Source organism: Diabrotica virgifera, chromosome 10, assembly GCF_917563875.1.
Source record: "Diabrotica virgifera virgifera chromosome 10, PGI_DIABVI_V3a".
Classification (NCBI taxonomy): Eukaryota; Metazoa; Arthropoda; class Insecta; order Coleoptera; family Chrysomelidae; genus Diabrotica; species Diabrotica virgifera.
The window spans coordinates 98584879-98606945 of record NC_065452.1 but is presented as its reverse complement, the minus strand read 5'-3'; the positions used below and the strand labels follow the sequence as shown (position 1 = coordinate 98606945).

The 22067-nt window shown below is 35.2% G+C and overlaps 1 protein-coding gene across 4 annotated transcripts in view; it reads right to left on the bottom strand.

The window, feature by feature from the left end:
* Positions 1-7110: 7110 nt before the first annotated feature.
* Positions 7111-22067, bottom strand: part of LOC126878684 (uncharacterized) — a 122132-nt gene continuing 107175 nt past the window's right edge. For all 4 annotated transcript variants that reach the window (XM_050641541.1, XM_050641544.1, XM_050641543.1 and 1 more), the window contains one exon: positions 7111-7357. In XM_050641541.1, coding sequence (XP_050497498.1) covers positions 7346-7357 — 12 coding nt within the window. In that variant the 3' untranslated portion in view covers positions 7111-7345. The remainder of the gene's footprint in view (positions 7358-22067) is intronic.

Genomic DNA, 22067 nt, shown 5'->3' with positions numbered 1-22067 from the left:
AATAAAAAAAAGTTGAAAAAATCTAACACATTAGTTAAAGAAAAGCGTGGGGCGAAAACCGTTTATTCGATGAACACGCGCCACGCTTTCCTTTGACGGATGTGTTAGATTTTTTCAATTTTTTTTTATTTTTCGCTTTTTAGTTGATTTTTTTATAATATTTTTAATTTTAGTCACTCGTAACTAAAGAAAAGCGTTTCTTAAAAAATTTTTTTTTTTCATATTTTTTTATTGTACAATAGAATTACTTCAGCATTGTGCCATTTGTCGGGTATATTACTATCTAAAAGGCACATGTTAAAAAGGTTTTTTATTTTCTTAAGAAGACAAGTGCCTCCGATTTTGATTGCATCAGTAACTACAAATTCCTCGCCTGGAGATTTGTTATTCTTAGCTTTCCTTAGGGCTAGTTTTATTTCGTCTATTCTGATTTCCGGTAGCAGTTCTGATCCTTGGTTGACAATGCCATTTTTCCTTGTTAATATTTCGGGTGCCTGATCTTCTTTGCTATTTACTTTGTGTTGGCTTGTGTACAGAAATCTTAAGAAGTCTTCAACTATTTTAAGAGTTTCCTCTCTGTTGGTTGTAAGATGACCATTTCTATCTTTAGTCTTTATTATCTGCCTTGTCCCCGTTCTTAGTCTTCTTCTCAATACTTTCATACTTCTATTGTTCTCAATGGTATGTTTTTGGTTGTATTTTCGAGTGTCGTATCTAATAGCTTAGGATATTTCTTTATTTATTTTTTTTTGGATCACACCACACGGAGAAAGAATATTAAATTACTTAATCCTGCCATACATTCGATTTCTTAGTATTAACAATTGGAAAGGATATGACATATCATCAGAAGAAGAAAAATGAGATGACACAAAAGCTACAATACGGACGCCAATCTAACGAAGCTAAGAGTCACAGAATAGAATGATCGGTTGACGTGGATGGCAACATAAATATCACGAACATAAAGCAATGGAAAGCAAAATTCAAAAATGGAAAAGAATGAAAACTGATGATAAAATTATCCCGGATACAAATAAATCGTAACCAAAACAGAGCAGGAGAACCGTGTGCTCAAAAAGCAATATAATCCCAAGGGATTTAACAACAGCAGTGATGATGAGGTAACAGGTCAATAAATATAGAGTGCAGCAGATTTGGAAAGAAGAAATGAGGGTCAAATGGAAAAAAATTATGACGAATCTCTACAATGAGTTTAGGTAGTCTGCATTCGGAAAAATGAGAAACGTGTTTAAAACAAATCTCCCAATCCATTGGAAATGAAACCTTCCAACCATTACGTTCTACCAGTCCTCACATAAGGAGCAGGAGCCTTAACTCTTCCAAAAACTTCTTCTTCTTCTTTTGCCCTTTAATTCTTTCAATTTTGAACATAGGCTTCCCCTAGTTTCCTCCATTCGCTTCTGTTTAATGCTTTTTGTTTCCAGTGTGTTCCTCCTATCTTCCTAATGTCATCTCCTCATCTCATTTGGGGTCGTCCTCTTGCTCTTTTTTCTGTCCATGATCTCCATTTTTGTATGGAGATAACGATGGAGACTTCCAAAAACATCAGCGGAAACATTGAGAAAGACCCAACGTAAAATGGGGAGATTAGTGCTTGGAATAAGCTTGGAGAAGTAGACTAAGAAATAGGAAACTTCGTATACGAGTCCGAGTGGAAGATATTATCGAACGTATTATGAACGTATAAGCGGGACATGTTGCAAGAATAAGAGATAACAAGTGGACAAAAAAATGCTTGAGTGGGGAGTCAAACGAAGCCGGAAAAGACACCCAACGTGTTGGACCAATAACCTGAAAAGAATTTTGACTACTTGGATAGTATAGACAGAGAACAGTAGAAAATGGAAATATCTGGAGGAGACCACTGCTCAAAAATGGAAAAATCAGGGCTGATTGATGATGATGAACAGGCGCGGATACAGAGGGGGGTCAAGGGGTCCATGGACCCCCTATTGTATTTAGTCAATAAGTATTGTTTTTATTATTTATTATTTTTTTCTGTCAACCAGAGTTCAATTTTTTTGATACCATAGGTATATCTGAGATGACTGAATTTTATCCTTAGAGTAAGTGTGGGTCGTATGGTTAAATCTGGACAATAAAATATTTGCGGTACGTCTGACCCCCCTATTATGAATTTTTAGATCCGCGCCTGATGATGAATGTGAAAATATTTTATATAGAACTTTTCAGCATTTGTAGATATGACCGAAGCTAAGATGATTCAATAAAAAACAGTTTCTAACATATATTATTACATTATTATCAGATATTATCTGTCTTTAACAGAAAATTATTAACAGCTCTTACCTTATTTGAATCATCGATTCTCTTGACATTCTTGCTTCTGTTCAACAGTATACTCTTGATATCTTCTTCGTATTCGGTCCTCCGATTCATCGTGGCACCTTGAATTTTCAATTATTTCTTTCAAACTGTCTCCATCTTTCTCTATGTCCACCCTGCAACAAAGGTTCAGTGGAACTACGACCTCATTTATAATTTGATTCACATACCTTGGTGATCTTCCTCGTACTCTCGCTCCTTGCATCATCCCCTGCAATGTATGTTGCTCCTCCAGCCCATCTATACGCCCCACATGACCAAAGTATGCGGTGATTTTTTCGGTCACAATGTTTTGAAATCTACTTGTAACATGAAGCTGTCTAAGAATAGACTTGTTGGTTTTTCTTGCTGTCCAGGGTATTGGCAAGATTCTTCGTCAGCAAAACATTTTAAACGCATCTATAATAGTGCATTTATTAACTACCTTCAAAGACCAACGTAGGACCATATACTCTTGATACCAATAATAAAATCAGCAGGGCTATCCTAGCAGGGTAGCAGCATTTTCTGTGACTGCTTGACGACTTTCGTTTCAATCTATTTATTTCATATACCATGTACTCCTCTGCAGTGGTAATATAAACGAAGTGGTTTTTCAAGTGGTCACAAGAAAAACTTTACCGTCGATTAAAAGCATCCATAGATTATTTGGCAAAGCCATCTTGATCTACAAATCCATATGTTTTACGTATAGGTAACATCCTTCACAGTTATCTGATGTATTGCTATAAAAAGTTACAATATCTGGGAGACATAATGAAGGAGTAGCGAAATGAAATGCTAAGATTGATAATAAAGGAAAAGATAAGAAATGGAAGGAGTATCTGAAGAAATGTGATCATTGAAAAAATTAAGGGAGGGATTTAAAACACCGTCTGTCAAAATGCTACATATTCACAGTTCTGCTCTACGGAATGGAGTCGTGGACATTAACTGTTGCACCTATAAATAGGCTCGATGCTTTCGAAATATGGTGTTATAGGCGCATCTTACGTATATCCTGGATTGAGCTAATTACTAATGTGGAAGTCCTGCGTAGAATGGGGAAAGATTGTGAAATTCTCATGACCATCAAAACTAAAAAAATTAGAATTTTAGGCCATGTAATGAGTAATCAAAAACGTTACGGCCTTCTCCAACTGATTCTCCAAGGGAAGGTAAATGGTAGAAGAGAACCGGGTACAAGACGCATTTCCTGGCTTCAAAATTTAGGAAAGTGGTAAACGGGAACGGGAAAGCGGGAACGACTACCACTGAACTATTCCCCGCTGCGGTAAACAAAGTCAAGATTGCTTTGATGATCGCCAATATCCGGAATGGATAGACACTTTAAGAAGAAGAAGTAGTCTAAATGCAGCTTAAATGTAGTTCAATAGAATAGTTCAAATTTAGAGCGGCCGCAGATAGGGTAAAGATAGTAATGATGATATCCACCCTACAATTGGGAGACGGGATACGACACTTAGGCCCGATTGTTCATTCAGATTAAAAATAATCTTCAATTAAACGTAATATTGCTTTGTTCAATACAAGTTTAACACCTAACCATCTGTTAACCAGAGATTATCTTAACCACCCAAAAACGAAGGATTAACGGTGTTAACTAGAGATTTGTAACCTTATTTTCTGGTTTTAAATTAAATATTGCCAAGAAAATTCCAGATTAAAACAACCATAGTTATTGCACTATAATTTTATATTGTGTTGTTATTGCTACTTTTAAATCGTAGATAAGATTTAAAATAATCTATTATAATTTAGTGTCTACATATAATTATGGCTATTGCTAATTATGGTGTCTTTGATTTTGAAGATGGAGATATCACAGAAGACGAAGAGTTCTTAGCTGTTGTTAATATAATTTTTTTCTCTACGAAAAAATCCTGTTTTTCGAGTAAAAGAAAACCATTTTCATAAGAGGTCAGATAATGAGTATTTGAATATATTTCGTGTACCAAAGGAAACAGTTTTTATGATTGTTGAACGTATAAGAGACAGCAGAGCTCATCCTACAAATAGGTAAACTATTTATAATAGTTAATTAAAAATATATAAAATTACCGGCCAAACCCGATTTCAGGACAAACTAGTTTGGCCTATTGGGCTATTTTCTCCCAGATTTTCATTTTCTCGTAATTTGTAACTGCATCACTTCCTTATTCTCGAGAATATGTTTATATTTTTTAACAAAAGATATTAATATTTCTTCTTCATCAGCCGTAAAGCTCGTAGTTCTCTTTCTTTTATTATTTTTATTCCATTTTTTTAAATTTAAATTTAAAACTCGAAAATAATCACTGACATGGGGGCGTCACTGCGTTCAAAAGTCATGAACACCATCGTTTATACCACAGAACACATTTTTCGGTACAATTTTCATGATACAATTTGTTCCAAGCCGTTAATTAATAACTGGCAACATTGTCACTGCTTCAGTATTTGGGTTTCATAAATCTGAAATTTAACCTGCATTGAACAACTTAATTAGAAATAATCTTCGAATTAAATTTAATCATGGTTTACTTAATCCATGAGTTAACCATTGATTGAACAACTGGCCCTTAAAGAAAAAGACAAACCCGGGAATTAAAAAGTTTATCTCTCTTCTTCTAAGCTAAAAATTCTTGAAAGCGGTAAATTGATACAAAGAACCTCACGTGTCCAATTATAAAATTGAAGATCCTTCACCTATCTGGGGATCTGTGTCAAAATTAGGCTCAGAAGACAAGCTACCGCTCAAAAAGTTGATCCAGTTGATCTATATCTTATTAATAAAAACTGACGTTTCAGTAAACGGTATAATATGGTTCTTGTCAAAATATTCGTGTTATTAAACATAATAAGATCCAGCATATTTTACTTTTAGCAGATACAGTGAGTAGATAAGCGAGAATTTGAAAGTGAAATTAAACATAATTTTGAATAGCGGTGTAACCAGGATGATTTTAGGGGGGGGGGGGTTACAACTACTGGAGGGTCTCTAGGGGTATGGAACAGTAATGGTGTTAAGCGTATAGAGCTCAAAGTACATCCCAATTGGGGGTTACAACCCCCAAAACCCCCACGTTACGCCACTGATTTTGAATACAACATATTCTAATAGCCCATGTTGAGGCCGCTCCCGTACGAAAAATGTTCTAATTCAATTTTTTTACGGATTACTTTTCAAAAATGCCCCCTTTAAACAAATCTAAAGGGTGTCGGGAGAAATTTTTGGGCAAAAAATTGTTTAAACAATTTCTATCCAATCATTTTGCCCTGCGTTCTTATGATTTGTTTAAAGGGAATACTTTTAATCAGGTATCCGCAAAGAAACCGAATCAGAAAATTTCTCATACGGGAGCGGCCTCAAACATGAACAAACTACACTCGGGTGAAAAATAAATCGATCCACTGAAAATTTGGTCATTTTGATGTCTCGAATTTCCTAAACCTGTTGTCCGATTTAAGTGATTTTCTTACCATGCTATAGCCTTATTCATTAACAATATCGTTGTAATAATATTGTTGCTAGACCGGAAAACTGTCATTGTATACCGGGTGTACGAGTCAAACTGTGTTTTTTTCTCAAAGTTCACATCACTCTGTGGACTATTATAGCATCTATAAAATACTGAAATTAAAAACCAACTATAGCCTCAGGTTTTCTTAACATTATGTTTTTAGATTCATTCGCTTATGTTGGATAATAAAAAAGTTAGGTACTTTAACAACAAATAAGTGCAACAAATTTTAGGGGTAATTTTACATGAGAAAATAATGACAGTTTGCTTTATAATCATGTCCGCAAACACTTCGTTTCCGAGATACGGGATGTTCAATTTTTTTTACAAACTGACGATTTATTTATTGCTTTAAAACCGGTTAAGATATGCAAATAAAATTTGGTGGGTTTTAAGACGTTGTTATTGCACATTTTTTGACATACATAATACCCGTTTGCGCGCTAATAGTGTATATTAAATTCTTAATTTTATGTCAAAAAATGTGCAATAACTACGTCTTAAAACCCACCAAATTTGATTCATGTGTAAAATTACTCCTTAAAGTTTGCCGCAGTTATTTCGAAACACCCTGTACTGATGAAGAACATGGCCAGTTGTTAAAGTACCTAACTTTTATTATCCAACACAAGCGAATGAATCTAAAAACATAATGTTAAGAAAACCTGAGGCTATAGTTGGTTTTTCATTTCAGTATTTTATAAATGCTAGAATAGTCCACAGGGTGATGCGAACTTTGAGAAAAAAACACAGTTTAATGCGTACACCCGGTATACAATGACAGTTTACCTGTCTAGCAACAATATTATTACAGCGATATTGTTAATGAATAAGGCTATAACACGGTAAAAATATCACTTAAATCGGACAACAGGTTTAGGAAATTCGAGACATCAAAAATGACCAAATTTTCAGTGGATCCCACTGAAATATTCTCAACTACTCCAAATTATCAGAGAAGACGAAAACCTTTTGCAAAAAAATTTTCGATCCTCAGGAAACCGAAATTACTTTTCCTAGCTATTGTAGTTTTCGAGATAATTGCGGAAAATCTCTATTTTCCGATTTTTTCGGATTTCTCAGCATTTTCTCGTAAAATTAATTTCAGTTTCGGGTTCCTGAGGGTCGAAAACATTTTACAAAAATTTTCGTCGTCTCTGCAAATTTTGAGCAGTTGCGAATATTTCAGTGGACTATTAGTCGACTTCCAGTATAACGGGTTTTTAATTGAAATAAATTTAGATTCTCATAAGAGTTTATTTGTTTATGAGATACATTTTAAAATTTATAATGATGGATAACAGTGACATAATAGTATGGAACATTACAAATAAGTTATTAAGTATATCTAGCTCTATTAAATTTAGCTTCTAGCGAGTAACTACATTTAATTTTTCGTCCGCGTTTTTTGACACGGCGGGGCGTCGGTTCTGCCAAAAAAGGGAACGCTTGACGTCAGAATAGCTGTCAGGTTAAATCCGTGTCTGTAATGTGAAAGAAAAATTATTAAAGATCTGTCATCTTGAAGCGTTTTACCTGTCTGCTCTAATGGGATCAAGGAAAGACTATCTATAGAGATACTGGGGAGTCGAAATGGGGCTAGCAGAAGGAACAGACACGCAAACCTTCATGCGAACGGCAGCTCATTTTTTGTGCGGTGGCAGGTCGTAGATTCGTTGGGAGGGGTAGGAGGGTTTAAAGAAGACTAAACTACATAACCAAATAAGCAAAGGATACTTACACAGACTTGAGGACTTTCCTACTATTTAAACAAATTGGGACGCCGTTTGAAAAATCCTCAAATTCTCATATCGAGTACTTACTGGAAAGCAACTGGGGGACATTCATCGTAGATTCCTCATTGGGGTTATAGTGGGCTACAAATTATCATCATTTGGCTTCTATGCCATTATATTTTCTTCTGTTCTAAAACTTATTCACTTGTATTAGATATCTGTTAATAATTTTCTTAAATAAAGAGGTTACAGAAATAAAGATGTGTACATTTTATAATGTTTATTTAAACCTTAATACCTTTTTATTTTTATTGAGAATAGACACATTCTCAAACCAGAAATGAATAATAATAACAAAATACATGATTTTACAATTTTTAACCTTATTTTTAGCAGTGTACCAAAACAAAAATTTGACATGGCTGTCAAATGTCACTGCCATCTAATATTTACTTTACATAATATATTTTCCATGTTGAAAACAAACATTTTTAATTATGTAAAACCTTTACCAATAATATCCACTTGTGAATTATTTAAAATAAACATTATCATACCTTGTTAAAACAAAAATCCATGTCACAACACTTGGAACTTCAAAATTTTCCATTCAGACGGGGCTGGGAGGGGAAGATATTCAAATCATTACAAAACTGGATAAAATCGATACCAAATAATATCATCTGGGCATTTCTTACTGGAACATGAACAAATCAAAACATCATAAAAATAGCAACAGCTACATAAAGGACAGGAACCAGGAAACCACGCACTTCTTTTACCGGCAAATCAAACTGCATAACAATAGAACTGTTTCACAATAATATATCCATTAAAATGCCGTGAAACTATTGTCATTATATTCCTTGACATGTTAGAAATTCATTAGTTCTTTTACTATAAGAAGAAAACCATTTTGGCCGGCAAAGTGCGACTTTTTGAGTTCTAACAAAAAGATGCTTACAGAGCTGATGTACTTTTAGAACTAACTTTACATCGTCACGTCTCTCTCGCGTCCAAACGATGCATTTCTTCTCGATCGTTCGGCCAAAACTATTGACCAATCGTCAACTACAACTCAAGGATCTTTCAAAATGCAGACCAATAATAACATGGGATTTTTATCGCTCAAAACTTAAAGGAAAAACACCAAACCTTTTAGAGGATTCATTCTCGAATAATGAATGATTTCACAATAACTATCTACGTAGTTGGTAAATGCTACTCAAATAAATAGGAACTTTCCTATGATTTTACTTTGTTGCGAAAATATTCTGAAATATTTCGAACAGGAGCGGCTTAGGAAATTTTAAAGATATTTAAACTGACAAAATAAATTAGAAAAATTGATATTTTTCTTGGGATAGGATTAAAATTAATGGATATTTTTTATAAAATATTGTAGTAGAAATCCATCTGCTACAATAGCCTCCTCGGAAGAGAGGAAACTGGATTACCAATTCAGTTTTCGATAACTACAAAAATAAACATTGACTTCTTGGGTGTGACAGGACAACAATACAAAAATATTTAAATAATGGCTAATGGGGATTAAACAAAAACAAAAACATCATTGTTAGGGAGTGGGCTAGCGTGCCATCAATCGCCAGACTCTTTAAAGTCGAGTAGACTTAAATGTTTCTTGACTCTACAAAGAACTGTAGGTGACAAGAGTTTCTGTGCCTTGGGAAAGAAATAATCTTGTGCCCTGTGTGGACCTCACTGACATCCACTGCAGTAACACAAGTGACATATATACTATATATACCATATAATATATACCATATAGCAGGGCAGACACAGCCTCATCACCTCGTTGCCTAACTAGGATTGGTTTTCAAAAACTAAAAAATCTTTCTGAGCTCTTGGCTCAGCAGATAGGCATCTGCTTAAACTCTAAACACCTAGCGAGTTTCACGGAATTTTTATCGGCAACGGTTCGGCAAAAGGAGGATTTAGACAATCCAGTCTAAATACCTCGTTGAGATAAAATGTCACAAATAACTTATCTCAACAACTCATTCAAACAAAACCAACAAAGGGGGGTGGACGCGTGTGACAACATTAAAGACCAAAAAAAACTAGTATACTGGATTCAAACGGGATATCATACTATTTAATCAAGACCAAAAAAAAATAAACGTAACACATGACATAGGAAATACTACATCATTACGTTTTCAATCAACAGTCCTACCTAGGACATAAAAGCCTTTCATGAAAGTTCACAAGACAACTTTCTCATTTTCAAATCACAAACTGGGATATTCTTTATTTTTCAAAACCGGGGATATGATCTTACTTTTCCAAAACATGAGTAGATCTTACTTTTCCAAAACAATGGGTAGACTTTATTTTTCCAAAACATGAGTAGACTTCACTCTTCCAAACTGGGGTTAGACTACTTTTTCAAAACAGGGATGAAAGCAAACACACAAGGGAAAGACCAAAGGGACATTGGAAAGAATGACAATTCCGACGAACGACCACTTCCATTTATCCACCGAAAGCAAGCTTCACCTGTACTCAACGCGGCCAGATCCTAAGCTCACCAGCCTTGTCACAGCTTCTGCTCTTGGCCTACTTTCAATGAACAAACACAAGAGAGGTCAACGAACTATTCGCCAAAAAAAATCAAACTCCATCAGGGACATGGGCTAACAGACATTACGGGATAACAGACTCTAGAATTTCCAGACAAAAAAGGGATAGACAAACAAACAGACAACAACATACTTTTTGACTTCTAGATATACTCAGGGGCTTACAAACACAAACAATATTGAAATTTGGTTCCTATATGAGCTCACACGGGATAAGACATTTCTTGCTCCGACTACTAATGAAAGTGTTCACAGATAGCTGAACAACACTTCCTTCATCACGAGTATTACACTTGTGACATGTCAGATACAAAAAGACATACTTCATTCACGGGGGGACTTCAACTACTTCACTGGGGGGGAGACTTCAACTACTACTTCACGGGCTCTTTTTAACTAACCTCTGGCATCCTTTTGACACCTACAAAGATAGATTAGTCAAAAAAAAAACAAGGGGCAACACAGACAAGGGGGGGGCTTTTTCAGGGGCTAACTTCTACACTTCAAGACAGTTATTCTCAAACAGTGTCGACAGAGAACGCTATCTTCAAATCTAAAAGTGACAGCTTTTCTCCTGGCTGCTTGAAAAAAACACAGAAGTGGGGGGCCTCTCCACGGTTTCCCTCTTCACTTCTTCACGGGGCCACTTCTCAAGGGGATGACTTCTCAATGGGATGACTTCTCCAACTAACCTGTGGCATGACATACACCAACAGAGATAGGCTTCGCTGGAAAAACAAGGGACTACTCTCACACAGACTATACGGGGCTAAGCTCATACACGGACCATACCAACAACATCACACATCTAATCAAATGACCAAATCAATAAATCACAAAAAACGATCATTCTGTAAAAAAACTGTTGATCTATAGGAATACATGCAAAAAATACAACATACTGTTATACTTCATAATTGGATTCAATATTCAAAATATTTAACGTTACTTTTAATCAAAATTTTCAAAAAAATTTTACGTTACTTTTTTATTCAACTGTTTGTCTATATATTTCATCAATATTTTCAAAAAAATTCAAATCAATGCTTTCATCATGGGTACAATATCAATACAATACAGTTAGTACGCTAAAATAACATACAATTCTGTTCTACGATACATACAATACCAGTATACATATGGGGTTACAAGTTAAATACACTATGATGTATGAAATGGTACATGCCCATACAATCAACAGCACGACCAAATCAACATCACAACAAAATGTGTACTTACTTACACCTCTTTGGAAAAATTATTAACTTTTGCAACAAAAACTACAAAAATGGGCTCTTTCATGGGGACTAACAGACTGAAACAGTTTCGGGGGCACTAGAAGACATGAAACAGTTTCTGGGGGCAAGACAAGAGGAATCTGGGCTAAACTACTGGGGAAGACTGGGGCGATATTTACTCAGGTCAAACTTCAGGGTGTACGTTACAAATGTAACACTAAGTGGGGGGTGGCTAAAGACATTGGGGACTAGTAGATAGGCTAACTACTAGTTGAACATGTCTACAAGCTAGACTTGTAACAGTGGGCATACAAAACATGACACGAGTCGAGCTTCCATGTTATCGGAAACACCTGCACCACAAACTGAGATCGGCTACCCAAGACGGGCACTGCCTAACAGTTGTAGTACAAATGAGACCGAAAGGAGGCTAAAGGGATATGGTAGTGGGCACATGCTAATGGGATCAGGGGGGCTAAAAATGGATCGAGCCCCACGTACAGGGCGCTATTTGAAGCGTGTGACTGGACAAGACAACAACTGGATACTGAAGGAGGCAGAAAAATGAATCGGCCCCACGTTGGGCGCCAGTTGAAGCGTTTTACCTGTCTGCTCTAATGGGATCAAGGAAAGACTATCTATAGAGATACTGGGGAGTCGAAATGGGGCTAGCAGAAGGAACAGACACGCAAACCTTCATGCGAACGGCAGCTCATTTTTTGTGCGGTGGCAGGTCGTAGATTCGTTGGGAGGGGTAGGAGGGTTTAAAGAAGACTAAACTACATAACCAAATAAGCAAAGGATACTTACACAGACTTGAGGACTTTCCTACTATTTAAACAAATTGGGACGCCGTTTGAAAAATCCTCAAATTCTCATATCGAGTACTTACTGGAAAGCAACTGGGGGACATTCATCGTAGATTCCTCATTGGGGTTATAGTGGGCTACAAATTATCATCATTTGGCTTCTATGCCATTATATTTTCTTCTGTTCTAAAACTTATTCACTTGTATTAGATATCTGTTAATAATTTTCTTAAATAAAGAGGTTACAGAAATAAAGATGTGTACATTTTATAATGTTTATTTAAACCTTAATACCTTTTTATTTTTATTGAGAATAGACACATTCTCAAACCAGAAATGAATAATAATAACAAAATACATGATTTTACAATTTTTAACCTTATTTTTAGCAGTGTACCAAAACAAAAATTTGACATGGCTGTCAAATGTCACTGCCATCTAATATTTACTTTACATAATATATTTTCCATGTTGAAAACAAACATTTTTAATTATGTAAAACCTTTACCAATAATATCCACTTGTGAATTATTTAAAATAAACATTATCATACCTTGTTAAAACAAAAATCCATGTCACAACACTTGGAACTTCAAAATTTTCCATTCAGACGGGGCTGGGAGGGGAAGATATTCAAATCATTACAAAACTGGATAAAATCGATACCAAATAATATCATCTGGGCATTTCTTACTGGAACATGAACAAATCAAAACATCATAAAAATAGCAACAGCTACATAAAGGACAGGAACCAGGAAACCACGCACTTCTTTTACCGGCAAATCAAACTGCATAACAATAGAACTGTTTCACAATAATATATCCATTAAAATGCCGTGAAACTATTGTCATTATATTCCTTGACATGTTAGAAATTCATTAGTTCTTTTACTATAAGAAGAAAACCATTTTGGCCGGCAAAGTGCGACTTTTTGAGTTCTAACAAAAAGATGCTTACAGAGCTGATGTACTTTTAGAACTAACTTTACATCGTCACGTCTCTCTCGCGTCCAAACGATGCATTTCTTCTCGATCGTTCGGCCAAAACTATTGACCAATCGTCAACTACAACTCAAGGATCTTTCAAAATGCAGACCAATAATAACATGGGATTTTTATCGCTCAAAACTTAAAGGAAAAACACCAAACCTTTTAGAGGATTCATTCTCGAATAATGAATGATTTCACAATAACTATCTACGTAGTTGGTAAATGCTACTCAAATAAATAGGAACTTTCCTATGATTTTACTTTGTTGCGAAAATATTCTGAAATATTTCGAACAGGAGCGGCTTAGGAAATTTTAAAGATATTTAAACTGACAAAATAAATTAGAAAAATTGATATTTTTCTTGGGATAGGATTAAAATTAATGGATATTTTTTATAAAATATTGTAGTAGAAATCCATCTGCTACAATCTATATACAGGGTGTAACAAAAAGGCAGGTCATAATTTGAATCACATATTCTGGTAAAAAAGTGTTCGATGGGACCTAACTTACTTACTTACTTACTCCGTGCCGTTACAACCCTTCGTGAGTTCTAGCCAGAGATATGTCAACAATAGATTTGGCTAGGGATATGCCACGCAATGCATCGGGGTGTAACGCCAATATCAAATACAGTGGTCTAGCTATCTTTGTCTGTCGTCCGAGTGTGAGCGTATCTACCAAGAGGTGGGAGTAATGGAACGACAGTGACACAGAGGCGGCAGCCATCATATGCTATAGAGAGATAGTTTATCGCCGGTAGAGAGAGATAGATAGACCACCGACCCGAACTGCTCCGCGTTGTAACGGACAAAGAAATCACTTCATGTGATGACGTGCTGGACCGAACACCAGGATAACCCAAGGACCTCGTTGCTCAGAGTCGGGAGCGTAAAAATGGGGGGGTTTGAATTCAGATCTTAAATAATAGGGTAACTAGGAGATTGAGATGAGGCTAAGACAAGACAAACGATACGGAATACATAAGACTAGAAGTTGGGCGCCGTTTAAATTTTTACCACTAAATTTATAAAGGAAATACATAAATATAAAAATAACATACCTGTAAAAAAAGACACAAAAAATATACACATAAAAATAAGAAATTTATACTGGACTTCAAAAAAATAGTGAATCTTAAAAAACTTTATTTATGACACTAGATAATTTTAATATGTATAATGTATACAAACGGTATTTACAAAAATAGCATGCATTAGATGTGTAATATCCTATTAATGGGACCGTGGTCTCTAATCTATCTAATTGAGAACATCAAACGCAAAATTTAAAGAAAAATTACTAAAAAAAATAAAGATAATGTCTGGATTAAGTTAATTAAATTAAGTTAATTAGACCATTGTCCACGATGAAACCGATAAAAAGCTTTTCATGTTTCGTTTTTCTCTACAGTAACCTATTATTTATATATTTACAATCAATATACGAAAAAAATGTTTTAAATAAAAAATTGTCCGTTGATAATTCACAATAAAACTATATTTGCAAAAATAAAGAAAGTTCTTTAATCATGTAAAGGGAACCTCATAACACTCAATAGGTCATTGGCACGATTTCAGATCAAACAACTCAAAGTGCCACATTTGTTTGTTTAGATGACACGCGACAAAATAGTACTGACCTTTGGATGGGTAATAGTCGTCTTGCGGCGACTTTAAAGATGAACAGACAGCCGATATACCAGCCAGCTGGGGGTTGCAGTTGTCGAAAAATGGTCAAGATTGTGATATATCCCTTGGACTCACGTGTAATATTACGTGAGATTTAGCACGAACACAAAGAACTTTAACTGAAGCGTCGAAGCGTTTTGACTTCGGACGTCACCAAAAAACTAATGAGCCACTTAACTGCTCAAAAACTATACACACAATGCCAAGAATTCACTGATTTTTTGCTTAAATAGGGCTGATGGATTGTAGGACGCGAGATTGTTAACGGTCGTCAAAGACACACAAAAAAGGCCCTTATTAGCATCGTAGCAGTGTCTCAGAACTCTAATCCCAAATGAGTTATGACTGTTTCAGGGGATTAAGTGTGAATGATTTTCTCCAGTCCTAGATACCCGCGTTGAGTGTGAAAACAGACGGTTTAGGGGAATATGGCATTCAAATACACATGTAGATACAGGGCCTGCATAAACAAGCTATTTGACGAAATTGAGTTAGATTTTACACGCGGAAAATTAAACCGTTATAGCGTTACGGTATTTTTCGGACCTGGCCTAATCTATTGTGTTATTATATCTATGGGTCTAGCCGACTCGACAACATACCTCCACCATAGGCGCCCATACCCATGGGCAGGGGGGCCGTGGCCCCCCTAGCTTTTCGAGTGCTGTAAACTATATATGGCTATCCAAAGTGTACAAAATATAATGTGCAACATCTTCACGTCTGCCCGCCCCCTGAAAATTTTTATATGGGCGCCCGTGACCTCCACTGTTATCTGTTTTGAGCAACCTCCATCCAATTCTCCACACCCATAGTGTTTAGGTCTCCTGTCAGGGCCTATTTTACCACTAGGCCCGTGAGGCACATTCCTCGGGCCCGCATTTTAATGGGGCCCGGAAAGATCACCAAAATTTTTTTTATTGCAATAACAAAATAAATTTTCAAAATTCTTCACCTGTGACAATAGTGCTTCACGCCTTCGTGAAGCGATTTTACCTGGCATAATTACATCTCCGTCATCTCTTATAAAAAACGACAATGTGAATAACTCTTTCTAGCGATATAGGGGATTGGCCAAAATATTTAAATCTGGAATTTCAACAATATCTTATCAACCGAATCAATATATTGATAAAACGACTGAATGTGTTACACAACTGGATAATAATAAAACCAGACATTTTTGCAAAGTGCAATTTTTTGTAAAATGAAAGCTAATGGGGAAAAATTCTTCGCGAGTGGTTAGTGTACCTATGTATAGTTCTAAATATAGCCGTGTTTATTGTTACGTTTGTAAACTTATTTCCACGAAAATTATTGTTTTTCTGGAAAAATATCAATATGACAGTTATTCAACATGAGCGATCTCTTGAACATATTTCATCAATTAATTGGTACGTAGTCAAGAGAAGTACTACAGCAGGACAAATTGTAACATTAATGTAAAAAAGTTATTTAAAAGAAAAGAAACATTGGAAAAACGTTCTTCAACGAATAACAGCAACCATTAAATTTTTGTCCAAGAACGGTCTATCCTTTTATGGTTCAACATCCAAATTATTTACAAAAGAAAATGACATATATACAGTGTGTCGCATTTAAGATGAAGACATTTTGGCTATCAAAATAAATACAGATTTGAAATTTTGCACCGTCATACAGGTTGACATTTTTAAGATAATCAGCTGAAATTTAAATTTTAAACGCATTCTACTGCGACTCCACAAACGGTAAATTTTTGATATTTTGTTTCGCGTTAGAGATATCGGAAAAGGTTGTTTGAAAAAGACGCTCCAAATATTATTCTGGCAGCACATATCAAATTTTATGACAAAATTTGCACTTTTAGTTTTGTCAATATTTTTAGTCAAGATCCTAAAACTCAAAATTGGTTGGCCCGAGATGCATCTCGGGACAGACGAATTTTAGGGTCCTGACTACAAATACTGAAAAAACTAAAAGTGTGAATTTAGAATAAAATTTGGAAGTACTTTTTCAAATAACTTTTTCCGATATCTCTAACGCGAAGCAAAATATAGAAAATTTAACCTCTTTGTGGGTTAGTAGTACTTAAACCGCGATTAAAATTTAAATTTCAGTTGAGTATCTTAAAAAATGTAATCCTTCAACCTGTATGACTTCAAATCTGTATTTATTTTGATAGCCGAAATATAGAGCTTTCTTCATCTTAAATGCGACACACTGTATTTAAACAATGTTTAATTGTTTAGATATAAATTTTATTTATTGTTAGTATTTAAATTTAAATTTGTGGAGCAACTATATATTTCGATTAAATAATTAATTCATTTAAAAAAGTTATTATTGTTATTAAATCACACACTAAATTGTTTAGTAGTTTTAACATACTTTAGACTTTAGACCTATAAAATAATATTACATTACGACTATTGTCTGCTCGTGCTCATGCGCTGTTGACAACCAATGCAACCAACTTAACTAGGTGCTGCACAGAATGAAATTTCCCACCGTTGGCCCAAGTGTTCTCCATTTTTTTAGTAAAGAAAAACATTTCTCATATCCGGACGCCAATCCGGACATGTCTTTCAAATCCGGACTGTCCGGACGAAATCCTGACGTATGGTAACCCTAACTAAACATCAAAATTAACGCACCATCTTAAAAATGGTACATACTTGATGCCTCGTATTTCCTAAACCTGTTGTCCGATTTTAGTGATTTTTGTAATATGTTATAGCTTCATTCTTCAAGAATATCGATGTAATAATATTGCTAATAACAATATAAACAAATAAGTGTCATTGTAGACCGGGTAGTAACAATGATAGTGTGTTTTTTCCTCAAAGTTTGGAACACCCTGTGGATTATTCTAGCGTATATAAAATATTGAAATTAAAACTCAACTGTAGCCTTAGGCTCTCTTAACATTCTACTTTTCGAATCATTCGCTTAGGTTGGATAATAAAAAAGTTAGGTACTTTAACAACTAGCAACGTTCTTCATCAATACAGGGTGTTTCTAAATAAGTGCGACAAACTTTAAGGGGTAATTCTGCATAAAAAATAATGACCGTTTGCTTTATAAACATATGTCCGCAAATGCATCGTTTCCAAGATACGTGATGTTGAATTTTTTCTTACAAACTGACGACTTATTAGAGAGTTATCAAGTAACTCTAGGAGAATACGGTAACGTTATTTTACTGTATACTTTACATGTTAATTATAACGTTACCGTATTCTCATAGAGTTACTTGATAACTCTCTATTTATTGCTCTAAAACCGGTTGAGATATGCAAATGAAATTTAGTAGGTTTTAAGAGGTAGTTATTGCGCATTTTTTGAAATGTACCTAATTAAGAATTTTATATTTACCATTGGCGTGCTTACGGGTCGTATTACTCGGTCATATTACCCGTATACACGCCAATGGTGAATATAACATTCTTAATTGGAAGGTGTTCCAAACTTTGAGAAAAAAACACACTCTCACTGTTACACCCGGTATACAATGACACTTGTCTGTTTAGCAACAATATTATTACATCGATAATCTTGAAGAACAAAGCTATAACATATTAAAAAAATCACTAAAATCTGACAACAGGTTTAGGAAATACAAAACATCAAAAATGTCCCATTTTGATCTATCTATCAATCGGTTTTAAAACGTCTTGCGACGTTGTCCGATGCCTAATTTCCATGACACTCTATCATCCCATTGGCCCTCTCTAAGATCTCTTGCGCTCATCGCCTTCGTTACTCCCTCTCTCCAAGATTTCTTGGGTCTTCCTCTCTTTCTGCGGTTTGGTGGTACCCATTGCATAATTATTTTAGGGAGTCTTGAGTTATCCATCCTCTGGACGATTTTGATATCCCCATTTTGATGCTTAGTGTATTTAGGGGCCCGAAAATTTTGTAGGGTCTCGGGCCTGATTTGAAGTAAAATAGGCTCTGTCTCCTGTTGTATTATCTCGCCACCGGAGTCGAGGACGTTCGCGTGGACTTCTTCCAGTTGGGACTTCCTCCCACACCAGTCTTACTGTTCTTTGGTCAGAATGTCTTCTGAGGTGTCCCGCCCATTGGAGTCTTCTGGTCTTTATTTCTTTTATGATGTTGGCGTCTGGGTAAAGTTCTTCGAGCTCTTTGTTAGTTCTTATGCTCTATTGACCTGATGCTTCATACAGTACAGGCCCAAATATCTTCCTTAGAATTTTTCTTTTCCAAACACGTAGCCTCTCTTTGTTTGCCTTTTTTATCGTCCACGTTTCTCTGCCATACATCACAACGAGTCGTATGATTGTTTTGTACACTTGTATATTCGTAAGTCTTGTTAGTTGTTTCGATTTTATAAGGTTTTGGAGGGCAATAAGACATCTGTTGCCGGCCTGTATCCTATTTATTTCTTGTAATCCGTTATTGTCTTCACTTATTGTTGTTCCAATTCTCTAACGCGCTCAAAGTCAAAGTCATCGATGGTGATGTTCTGACCGATTCTGTCTATGCTTTGGTTATTGCGGCTCATATACATATAGTTCGTCTTGTTTTCGTTGATTTGGAGCCCCATATTATGCACTTACCTCTCGAACCTCACGAAAGTCTCCTTCATCCTTAATCGGGTGTTTCCTATTCAATCGATATCGTCCGCAAATGCTCGTAGTAAGTTTGGTCCTTCTCGATGAAATACTGTAGTCGGTTTTTCGATCCTTGCACTTCGGATTATGTGTTCCAGAGCTAAGTCGAAGAGTTGTGGTGAAAGTGCATCTCCCTGTTTTAGTCCATTGTTTATTTCGAATGTCTCCCAGTATTGTTGTCCAACTCTCACCTTACATCGTCAGCGTTCCATATACATACATCCGTATCAACCTGACTAGTTTTTTTGGAAAGTCAAGTTTCTGCATCGCTGTCGACATTCTAGCCCTGCATACTCTATCAAATGCCTGTTTAAAATCTATGAACATCTGATGAAGCTAACGATCAAACTCCCAGCATTTACAAACTAACTTACCTTAGTACAAAATGTGCACATAAAAAAAGATACAAAGTGAAAATCATTTTTTTCTATGTATCGAAAATACGATATTTTGAATATTTGTCAAATCCACCACATATCTCTAAATGGTTAAGTAAGATTATAGAGACTTGGTAACAGTATGGAAATTTATTTATAATTTACATCTTTTAGGTATACGTATACATATTTTGAAACATAGTAAAACAGAAGCCGCATCTCGTAATGCGTATTTATGACCTCTCATCAGGTGACTCAAATATTTGAGTTTTCTTCGTTTTATCGTAACAAAATGTCTGAGTCTTTTCCTATTCTTCGTATTACTTCAAGGTTTGTGATTCTTTTAACCCATTCTTCAGCATTCGACAGTAGCACCACATCTCGAAACTTTCAATATTTTTATGGTGTTCTGTTTGAGAGTCCAGGCCTCTACACCGTATAATAGCGTGTTAAATACGTAGCCTTAACTAATGGTAAACAATAATAATTTAAAAGATGAAAACAGATGAAGTTTTCAATCCTAATAGCATTATTAATAATATTTAAAAATATTAAAAATATTAGGTACTAAAAGATTTTTAAATTGAAAATTTATTGGTCCATTTCCTTGGTAACACCTCCAAGCTTCTAAAATTTGCAAGCCATATGGATGCTGAAGCAAAGAAGACAAGAGGGAATTCAAAAACTTACAATTCACGACCCCGTCTGTTCAGCTGGTAAATTCCAACAGAAAATAGACCTAGTTACTCAAAGGAGTAAAGACTAATATAAAAATAAAATAAAAATTTTTCATTTTTAATTCAGTTGCAATGCGAAGGCAAAACAATCTTATTTTTCAATTAGAATACGAAGCGCAGTCCAGTCCTCTGAATCGCGATTTTCGACTCTAATTGGAGTCTCATCGGAGAGAACGTATGCTTGTTCTCCATATTCTAACCGATCCGTACCGAGAGCTTTTCCCACCCATTGCAACTGAAGTGAAAATATTAGGTGACTAGCGTCATCTGGCAATTAAAAGATGAAGTTTTCAATTCTAATAGCATTATCAATAATATTTAAAAATATTAAAAATATTACTAAAAGATTTTTAAATTGAAAACTTATTTGTCCATTTCCTTGGTAACACCTCCAAGGCTTCTAAAATTTGTAAGCCATATGGATGCTGAAGCGAAGAAGACAAGAGGGAATTCAAAAACTTACAATTCACGACCACGTCTGTTCAGCTGGTAAATTCCAACAGAAAATGGAGCTAGTTACTCAAAGGAGTAAAGACTAATATAAAAATAAAATAAAAATTTCATTTTTAATTCAGTTGCAATGCGAAGGCAAAACAATCTTATTTTTCAATTAGAATACGGAGCATTGCAACTGAATCAAAAATGAAATTTTTATTTTATTTTTATATTAGCCTTTACTCCTTTGAGTAAATAGGTCCATTTTCTATTGTAATTTACCAGCTGAACAGACGGGGTCGTGAATTGTAGATTTTTGAATTCCCTCTTGTCTTCTTTGCTTCAGCATCCATATGGCTTGCAAATTTTAGAAGCCTTGGAGGTGTTACCAAGGAAATGGACCAATAAGTTTTCAATTTAAAAATCTTTTAGTAATATTTTTAATATTTTTAAATATTATTAATAATGCTATTAGGATTGAAAACTTCATCTTTTAATTGCCAGATGACGCTAGTCACCTAATATTTTCACTTCAGTTGCAATGGGCGGGAAAAGCTCTCGGTACGGATCGGTTAGAATATGGAGAACAAGCCTACGTTCTCTCCGATGAGACTCCAATTAGAGTCGAAAATCGCGATTCAGAGGACTGAACTGCGCTCCGTATTCTAATTGAAGAATAAAATTGTTTTGACTTCACATTGCAACTGAATTTTATTTTTAATAATAATTTAATTGGAACGTACACAAACATTTGGGGGGTTTAAGGGAACAAAACCCCCATATTATTTTTATGTAATATTCAAAAAGAACCCGCATCTCGATAAAAACTGGCTTATCGAAAAAATACTAAGAGGAAAAAGTTCTAAAAACATTGTGTTTAACTAATGGTACCAAAATAATAATTGGACCGCACACAAAGGTTTGGGGAGGTTAAAGAACAAAACCCCCATAAAACTTTT